This window comes from Triticum aestivum, chromosome 3B (genome assembly GCF_018294505.1).
Source record: "Triticum aestivum cultivar Chinese Spring chromosome 3B, IWGSC CS RefSeq v2.1, whole genome shotgun sequence".
NCBI lineage: Eukaryota > Viridiplantae > Streptophyta > Magnoliopsida > Poales > Poaceae > Triticum > Triticum aestivum.
This window is the reverse complement of record NC_057801.1, coordinates 382986954-382996770: the sequence shown is the minus strand read 5'-3', so window position 1 is coordinate 382996770 and position 9817 is coordinate 382986954. Positions and strand designations below refer to the sequence as shown.

General features: G+C 47.4%; 1 protein-coding gene across 1 annotated transcript; it reads right to left on the bottom strand.

Annotated features, from left to right (window-relative positions):
• Positions 1 to 6284: 6284 nt before the first annotated feature.
• On the bottom strand, positions 6285 to 9492 carry LOC123069963 (protein indeterminate-domain 7). The gene is made up of 3 exons (XM_044492963.1): positions 8674 to 9492; positions 8109 to 8508; positions 6285 to 7373 (listed from the first exon to the last, which is right to left on the bottom strand). The coding sequence occupies exons 1-3, from the start codon at positions 8849 to 8851 to the stop codon at positions 6533 to 6535; spliced, it is 1419 nt and encodes a 472-aa protein (XP_044348898.1). The 5' UTR covers positions 8852 to 9492; the 3' UTR covers positions 6285 to 6532.
• Positions 9493 to 9817: the final 325 nt, after the last annotated feature.

Sequence of the window (9817 nt, the reverse complement as noted above, 5' to 3'; positions counted from 1 at the left end):
TAGCGGCCGTAGTGCATGCGTTAAGACATGGAGACATTTTCTCATTGGAAACCATTGTGAGGTGTACACGGATCACAAGAGTTTGAAGTATATCTTCACGCAGAAGGAGTTGAATCTCAGGCAAAGGAGATGGTTGGAGCTCATCAAGGATTATGATATGAGGTTATACTATCATCCCGGAAAGGCTAACGTAGTAGCCGATGCGTTGAGCCGCAAGAGTCATGTCAATACACTCATAACCGGAGAATTACCCAAGGAGTTAGCAGAGGATCTTCGTGATCTATGTCTAGAAATAGTTCCGAGAGGCTATGTAGCAGCATTGGAAATTTAGTCTACTTTGATGGATAAGAAGAAGCCCAAAAGACGGACAAGGAGATTGCCGAGATAAAGGAAAGGATGAGCAAACGAAAAGCTAAAGGATTTCGTGAGGATGAGCACGATACCTTATGGTTTGAGGATCCGTTTATGTGTCTAATGACCCAGAGATCAGGAAGTTGATTCTGCAGGAGGCCCATGATTCGCCGTATTCGGTTCACCCAGGAAATACCATGATGTATCTAGATTTGAAGGACAGTTTCTGGTGGACCGGAATGAAAAAGGATATTGCTGAGTATGTAGCAGTTTGTGATGTATGTCAGAGAGTGAAGGCAGAGCATCAGAAGCCAGCATGATTGCTACAGCCATTGCCGATACCCGAATGGAAGTGGGACAATCTAGGCATGGATTTTATCACGGGATTGCCCAGAACTCGTTCAGGTTATGACTCGATATGGGTTGTAGTCGATCGTTTGATGAAAGTAGCTCATTTTATCCCAGTGAAGACCACTTACACCAGTGCTAAGTTGGCAAAGATATACATGACCAGGATCGTATATCTGCATGGAGTTCCGAGGACCATTGTATCAGATAGAGGAACCCAGTTTACCTCAAAGTTTTGGAATTAGTTGCATGAGACTTTGGGTACTAGGCTAGAGTTCAGTACAACCTTTCATCCACAGACAGATGGACAAACCGAGAGAGTCAATCAGATTCTGGAGGACATGTTGAGAGCTTGTGCGCTAGATTATGGATCTAGTTGGGACGACAATTTGCCGTATGCAGAGTTCTCTTACAACAACAACTATCAAGCCAGTTTGAAGATGGCCCCTTTCGAGGCTTTGTATGGAAGGAGGTGTAGAACACTATTGTTATGGGATGAAGTTGGAGACCGTCAGTTGTTTGGACCAGATTTGATTAAGGAGTCTGAAGAGAAGGTTAAGCTGATTCGTGATAGACTCAAGGTAGCCCAGTCTAGGCAAAAGAGCTATGCGGATTCTAAACGCAAGGAGACAATTTACGAAGTTGGATATAGAGTGTATCTTCGTGTGTCCCCACTTCGAGGAGTTAAACGTTTTGGAGTTAAGGGAAAGTTAACGCCACGTTTTGTGGGACCATACAAAGTTTTGGAGCGTATGGGAGAAGTTGCTTACAAGTTGGAATTGCCAGAAGGATTGTCATGAGTTCATGATGTGTTTCACGTTTCCCAGTTGAAGAAGTGCCACGCAGAGATGGCCGATATCCCTCTGAGAGATACAGTGCCGCTGGAAGCGGTTCAGTTGGATAGCGATTTGACCTACGAGGAGAAACCAGTGAAGATTCTCGAGTTTGCCAACCGAGTCACACGCAACAAGGTTATCAAGTTCTGCAAAGTTCAGTGGAGCCACCATACCGAGGATGAAGCCACCTGGGAACGAGAGGAAGGACCACCCTCATCTATTTTCTAGCCAACCCGAATCTCGAGGGCGATATTCATTATAAGGGGGGTAGGTTTGTAATTTTTGATTGATCCTAGAAATTCTACGCGACTCAAGGACCCACAGAGAGAGTTGGGGATTTCGTCATTTTCATATTTGAGTTTTCTCAAATTTTGAAAAGAGGATCATTTGGTTTTAATTATTTTTCTCTTCGAATATTTCTTATATGAAAATAAAAGAGACGAGATAAAATGACTTCTCCAAAGTAAAGAAATATTGAAGGGAAACTATTAAATCAAACAAGTATTTTTATTCGGAGTTTTATCGTTATTTTATTTGAATTAGGAAAAAAGTGCATTTTTCAAAATTGAATTAGAGGCCCAAATAAATGTTCACTTTGTCTGCTATATTTTTAGAGGATGGGGAAAATTTATTTCAGGATTTTTGGAGTCCGTTTAGTAATTCTTTTAATCGTTTTTCTGCGCGTTGGAATTATTTTAAAAAAAGGAACCGACTTAGTCGGGCCATGCCCGACCCGGACTTCTCCGGCCGGCCTTCATAAGGCTCGACCCCGGGACCCCGCCAGCCCAAGCCACCGCCCGGTAACCCTAACCCTAGCCCGATCCGCCGCCGCCAGCCTTCATCGTCGCCGCGCCGCCGCCTCCCCGTTCCGCCGCCCCACCGTCGGACCCGCTCGCCGCCGCCGCCGCCAGCCCCACCGGAGCCGCCGCCGCCAGCCCCACCGGAGCCGCCGCCGACCCCACGAGACCTCGCTGAGGTAGCCACCCGCCGAAAACGGTTTTCATTAGAAAACCGTTTTTTCGAAAACCCTAGGTTTTTTTAGATCGGTTTTTTCTCTCGGTTTGGTTAAATAACGGACGTTCGTCTGTATATTTGTTTTAACGAACGGTGTTCACCCATTAGCCGCAGATAGCGAACGTTCATTCGTTAGCCTGTTCGTCAGTTTTCTTTTTTCAGGGTTTTTCTGCGATTATTTTTTATCGCGATTTCTGCCCTGATTTTCGTTTTAGTTTATATTTTTGCTCATTTATCGGAATCAGGCGATTCAAGCGGCTAGATCTTTGTATCGAAGCCCTCTTTCTGTTTAAACAACTTGAACAAGATTTTCGTACTGTAAAATTTGACTTTAGTCCAAATTAGTAAACGGGTCGTGTTTCTTTTGCAGTTTGAGTTCCGTTGCTTCGTTTGATTTGATTCTTTTTGCAAACCGGAGTTCTTCAGTTGAACTTTGTGGTTAGATCTCTTATTTGAGTTTTACCCGTGCTTCTAGTTGAGTTCTTATGTATGTATCTGTTTGTTTGCGATAGAGTACCCGGAGTGCGAAGCGTGCTACTACGAGTCTCTAGGTTTCACGGATCATCAGCAAGGCAAGTAACACTTTGATCATACCTTTTTACTACCCAGTTTTATTGCATTAGATCAACCCTCAAACATTGCATGGTGGATCTGATTAACATGTGAGTTTTGGGAAGTAGATGATAAGGTAGAACCTATTGCCCTATTTATTATCAAACCTTTGGGAGTTACTTCTACATTGTGCTTATACTGCTATGCTATGCTCGTAGACGTGGTTTGGGTGAGTGTATCCATGACAGATGTGAGTATGGCTAATTAATGGTTAACTTAAGGTGGCTACTTTAATACACATCTGTGTGGATTGCTTGAGGCACCCTCGAGTACCCAATGGTTGTCAGGGCACCTGGAGAATCCAGTGTTGTCCAAGGATATCCCGGAGTACCCGTGTGATCATCCAACAGTCCACCACCGAGGCTCAAAGGGATCATAAGATTATTCATGCTAGAAACTTCCGTGTGCATCCACAAGCTATTATGGCCTCTAGCATAGTTGAGTATGTTGCAAGACCTCTTTCAGTGGTGGGTTAGCAGATGTAGGGGAAACTAGGTGTAACTGTCCATCCAGAGTAAAGAGTTATTGTTTCTGAAAGACTGTGTCTCGGTCATCCGTTTCTCAAACATCATGAAGTGCGAGAAATTCAACGGAGGAGATCGAGTCTTGTGGGGAAAAGTGTGCAAACCTCTGCAGAGTGTACAAACTAATCATGGTTAGCCGTGTCCCGGTTATGGACGTTTTGAGTATCTGGTTCTTGGTTTATCATGTTGATCTCATCACTCTAAATTTTAATTTAATTGGGTTAATGATGATGCTTAATTGGGATTGAGTTGGAGGAACCTTCTCAATGTTTAACAACCACCATGATAGTTAAATAAAATTTATTTCCTTTGTTGTAGGAAAAAATTGGCTTTACGCAAAACTGTAACCATAGAGCTTTCCACCAGCCATATATGCATGTAGTGATAGCATTCATTCTGTTCATTACTCTATGTGTTGTGTTACATTGCCAGCATATTCCATGTGCTGACCCGTTCCGGGCTACAACGTTTCATGTTGCAGACTTTTCAGACGACGAGTAAGGTGCCATAGGTCGTTGTCTTTCACTCAGCTATGCCGTTGGAGTTGATGGACTCACTTTATCTTTCAAGTCTTCCGTTGTTATCGATTTTAGATGGCCTTAAGCCATATTATTGTAATAAGTTCTCTTTTGAGACATTCGATGTAATAAGTGTGTGATTGCTACACTGTTATAAATCCTCGAGTATTGTGCGTGTCAGCATTACCGATCCAGGGATGCCACTGATGCACAGAGATCAGACTATTTGAGGTCTGTTCGCTACATCAGCTCCAATTGCCGATCTGAGCCGCCCGATCTCAGTTCAGATAGCCAGAGAGCCCCAAACCATCCTCACTCGCAACCCACAGCTTCCCGTCCCCACAGCGCCTTGTGTCCGAGCTGCCAAGGAGGAGCCCCAGCTCCTCGACTAGGAGCTCCTCCGCGCTCGCGTCTGTCCGCATCATAGTGGTCCTGGGCTGGTGCATAGATCGATTTTTTTGTTTTCTACCGCGTTACCCTTCAGCCACATGTGGTGTTCACTCTGATTTGTGATTTCGACGCTAGTCGAGACATTGCAGCAGGACTTCTTCTATGGCAACAACACATGGGGCTTCATTATGGTGGTGTTCTTCGAGTACCAGCTCTCTGAGTTTTGCGGTGAGAACTCTAGGTCCGACCTTCACTGGTTGTACCTAGCAGCGATGATTTATGCTCCCTTGAAGGCACTATCTGGAGCTTACATTGTCTGCCTTGTGGGTGGAAGCTCATAATCTTGGTCTATGTGGTTGAATCCAGCAACGATGACATTCATGCATTGTTTCCTTGTTGAAAGCGTTGTTATTGGGTAACCTTCTCGTCATTCGAGTGTTGTCAACAACAGTGCTCGTAGTTGATGTTTAGCATGTTTTGCTGCAGTGGATCGTTCGCCCGGCTTTAATTCATATATGGTTCTTTTTTTTCTTATTGATTGTGTGCATCCTTGTCGTGCAGATGCTGGGTTTGAATAGTTACACAGCTCGCGAAATGAAAACAAGTTTATGCACTAAGAACTGGCAAGACCTTTTGGTTTGTTTCTAGAGGGCAAAAAGTTTCTTATTATAGCAAAATGCTTCTTATTTCATGACAAAATTCGTAAATAAAGAGCACCCTTTATCGGAAAAATGTATAGCTACGTAAGAATAGTACCAACAACCAAAGATATGTGCAGGCACAGTCTTAATAATTAGGTGTGTTTTTCTATCTTAAAAATCTAAAAGTAAATGAAGTTTCTCCTTTTATTTCAAGCATGGAATAATGCGCCGGCCCACGACCAATTGCAGACAAAACCTTGTCACGGACGAACAGTAGCCAGCACAGCTAGCCGGGTACAGTACATCGACTGATTGCACGACACAGTACACAGACACTCATATGCATGCATCAATAAACTACAGATATCATCGTAGGCCGCATTTTAGCTCTGGTAGCAGGAGCTCCCAAGTGACCACCAATCAGCACAATCAGTTCAGTTCACCCAAATACACCTTTCTTCCCCCCTTGATAATAGTATTGTCAAACATATTTTGCCTCTTTTTTCCCCCGAAGAAGCAAAGTACTCCCTTTGTTACATATTAAATCTTGCTGGTTTATTATAAACGGGGGCTCTATATCTGGATTTTCCTTGTACATATACCGATCAACGTGTACCTTAGTTAGATAGAGAAAACTTTGTTCTGCCCAAGTCAGAGAATATAAGACTTGTAGTGTGTGGCCATGAGACATGTACTTCATCCGATCCATAATGTAGCGTATAATACTTTGACTAATTAAGTTTATTTTAAAAAAACTATTTATATCTACCATATCAAAAATATAAAATATAAAACTACGTCTTATGATGAATTTAATGATATATGTTTGGTGTGTTAGATGTAAATGTTCTTCACAAACGTAATCAAAATTTGTGAGGTTTGATTTTTCAAAAAAATTATACGAACTACATATGGAAGGGAGGGAGTGTGTACTTCTCTCTGTCTCAAAATATAAGACTTTTTTGACACTGATATATTGCCCAGCAAACGGAGACAGTAGATATTTACGTATGTAGGCAATGCAGCTGACCAATTGTTGAGTGCCAAAGAGAGAGAAGAGACGACGGATGCATGTATTATTTTCACGTAGCTTTTCGTTGATCCCAGCTTTACCTTACAGTTGGCTTCTACTCCCACAAAAAATCTCCAAAGCTTGCTTAACTTGCAAGATCACGAGAGTGCGAGAGGGAGAGAGAGATTACCCAGTTCAAAACGCATCTCCTGCAGCGCTGATCTAGAGGGTAGCAGCAAGCAGTGCTCTGCGGTGATCAGAAGCGACCATGCAACTATCATCATGGCTAGCTATGGCTACCCATGCCATGCCATGGCTCGTTGCTGTTCTGCTGCTGCGGCGGCTGTCCTTGTTGCTTTGGCTCGTAGCAGGGCGCCATGTTGGTGTTGTTGCCGGCCGTGTTCACGGCGGCGCCCATGCACGACGAGTCAAAGCCGGCGAGGCCGAGGATGTCGCGGTGCGAGAAGGCGCGCAGCCCCAGGAAGTCCCTGGTCATGCCGTCGTTGGCCCCTCCCGAGGCGACGCCTTCCTCGCCGCTCCGGCCTTGGGAGGCGGTCCTGGCGAGGCTCATCATCTGCTGGTTGCTGAGGCACGAGAGGCCGAGCCCGAAGGTGGCGCTGCCGGTCGCGCTGGTCGCCGAGCCGGCCATCTGGGTGTAGTGCACTCCCGCCCCGCCAGCGCCGGCCCCGCCGATGGTCGCGCCCATCTGCGCCGCCTTTTGTAGCAGCGCTGTGGCCGACAGGTGCGCGGCTGCCGCGGGAAGCTGCTGCTGCTGCGTAGGCGTCGGCACGGACGTGGCGGAGCTCTGCGCGGTGGCGCTGCAGAGCGGCTGCAGCAGCGGGTGGTGGACGTCGTCGTAGGGCATGGTTGGCCACGGCTGCATCTCCGGCTTCACGTCGAAGTTGCAATGCTGCTGCAAGACCTGGTGATGCTGGTCCTGGAACGCGGCGAGCTCCTGGTGGTGGTGGTGGTGCTGCTGCTGCATCAGATCGTGCGGCGAATAGAGCATGGCGTGGTGCTGGGCGTGCGCGATGGGTGGCAGTGGCAGGCCGCCCCCGCTGATGGCCTTGTTGCTCTCCTCGGTGAGCGCGTCGCAGAAGGCCCGGTGCGTGATGAAGCTGTCCCGTCTGCATGCAATGCAGTGCAACAAAGAAAGCCATCATCAGAAGAAATGCAGCATGAGAAGGAAGGGCAAGAGAAAAGGTAAAGCTAAAACTTTCTCCTGAGTCTTTGTTCATTTGTCATATGGTACGCGACGCTGCCGTGCCGTGCGGTGTGAGCTCCGAGGGAGAGAGAGAGAGAGAGAATCAGGGAGGAGAGGACGCATGGAAGTGACAGCACGGAGGGAATAGTGTAAGCATGCATAGGCAATTAGGCTAGGCAGGAGGAGTGAGATGGAAAGGCAGCTCAGCTCTGCAAAGAGATTCACATGTCTGAATTCTCGTCTCCCAAAGCTCGATCCTCATCATCACGGCATCTCTCTCCTTCCACACGAGCTGCACAGCCGCTCATCTCATCCATGGCCGAAACAAAAAGAAAGAGGACCCCCGGCCGGGCCGTAAAAGTGGTCCATCTTTGCATCCATCCATGCTTCTTCTGCGTTGCCTCATCCTGGCCTGACTCGCCAACACAAATCACAATGAGTTCCTTCCTTCTCTCAGATTAATGGCGCCCTAATGTTCACGATCCTCTACTTAAATTCTACTCTAGTAATTTCTAGGCAGTGCACTCGCTAGGTTGCGCGCCAAGACACAAGAATATATAGTGACGAGAAATCAACAAGACTGCAGGGAAGAAAGCTTTCATGATGCATGGTAGATAGTAGAAGAGGTGGATCAAGATTGGAAGAAACGGATAAGAACCTGGAGAAGACGGTCCCGCAGTCGCACTTGTACTCGCGGGTGCCGCAGATCTTGGAGTGCGCCTTCCAGTCCGACTGCACGGCGTACTTCTTGGAGCACTTGTCGCACTTCCACTTCTTCTCGCCGTGCTTGCGGAAGAAGTGCTTCTTGATCCCGGTGAGGTCGCCCAGCGCGCGCGACGGGTCGTGGTGCACGCACGACGCCTCCGGGCAGATGTACACCTTCTTCCGCACCACCTCCTTGCTCCCGCGCTGCTTCAGCTTCCATGGCAGGTTGTGCCCGCGCCGGTGCAGCTGCAGGTTCTGGTCGCGCTGGAACCCCTTGCCGCAGATCTCGCACAGGAACCGGTTCGTCGCCATCAGCGTCGCCGGAGACAGCGCAACCACCTCCGACTCTGGGTCTTGGGTTCCATTTCCATGAAAAACACGCGCGGACAAAGATTAGTAACATGATGCAACGATCCTCCAGATACAAACATGCGCATCAGTCCAGTCCAGCAACTTGTCCTCGATCGCTTGACTTGAGAGAAAACAAACAAGAAATTAAACCGAGGAGAAGAACCTACCGGGGTTGCCGGGTAGGCTTCGCTTGCGCTTGTTGGAGGCCGGGGTTGGAGGAGGAGGAGGGTTGGCGAAAGCGGAGGCGGAGGTGGTGAGGTTGGACATGCTGCTGTCCTGATCTGCCGATGCCGCTGCTTCCGATTCTCCACGCTGCTGCTGCTGCTGAAGGTGGTGATGATACATAAGCGACAAACTTGTAGTGCTAGGGGTTTGATTCAGGCCTTATGTTATCTCTCTCTCCCTCTAAACACAACTTAGCCAAGGCCCAAGGAGGGGGTGGCAATAAATTTGATGCTGCTACAGAGGGGGCATTAACTGAAGAACGGAGGAGGAGGAACAGGATGGGGGCAAGCCAAGAGTGACAAGAGGAGAGAGTTCAGAGTTCAGAGAGCCACTTGCTCTCCTCAGGCGGCGGCAGCAGCTCAGGGAATAACACAGGTATCAAGGAGGGAGGGGAAGGGGACAAACAAGGGGAAACTGGGGTTGGTCAATGACTGCAAAGGAAATTCAGATTCTCTCCCTTCCCTCTTCTCTCCTTTCTTCTTCTTTCTCTCTCTACTTTCTTTCTCTGCAGCAGTACAAGCGTAGAACACTACAGCAAGGATTCAAGAGCTGGCTGGCAGTGCGGAGAGAGAGAGAGAGAGAGGAACGGAGATCAGGAGCTATGCAGGCTGGAAGAAGACGGCCGCCATGAGAGAGAAAAAGGGAGAGGCCACAGTGCTGGCAGCCATAGGGGGAGGGGGAGGGGGAGAAGAAGGCTGAGCAAATGACCAAACCAAACCCCTCCTCTCCCTCCTTTATCTGCTTCCTTGCTTTAGGGGCCAAAAAGAAGAAAATCCTGACCAAATCAGCAGTTGAGCCTTCTTCCCTTCATGCTCTCTCTAGCTATGGCCTATGGGTATGCTAAAAAAACTATGGCCTATGGGGCAAATGCAAGAGCAAAATAAAAATAAAAATAGAAGGCAGCTCTTCTCTCCTTCTTGTAATTATATACGTACTTTATTTAAGATGATGATAATTAAGTACACTAGTAGAAGTGGAAACAATTTTAGAATCACGGACTGTATATAACATTGTGAACCATAGCGACACACCACGCTGCTAGCAATGCTGCACCGATGTTGAGCTTTCTGTCTTTTCCTTTGTCTT

Bases quoted from the DNA above. Each gene is read 5' to 3' on its own strand.
- LOC123069963 (XM_044492963.1), bottom strand. From the start codon at position 8,851: ATGTATCATCACCACCTTCAGCAGCAGCAGCAGCGTGGAGAATCGGAA. The intron at 8,509-8,673 runs GTAGGTTCTTCT...ATGGAACCCAAG, and splicing joins AAGCCTACCCGGCAACCCCG to ACCCAGAGTCGGAGGTGGTT. The intron at 7,374-8,108 runs GTTCTTATCCGT...CATTGCATGCAG, and splicing joins TGCGGGACCGTCTTCTCCAG to ACGGGACAGCTTCATCACGC.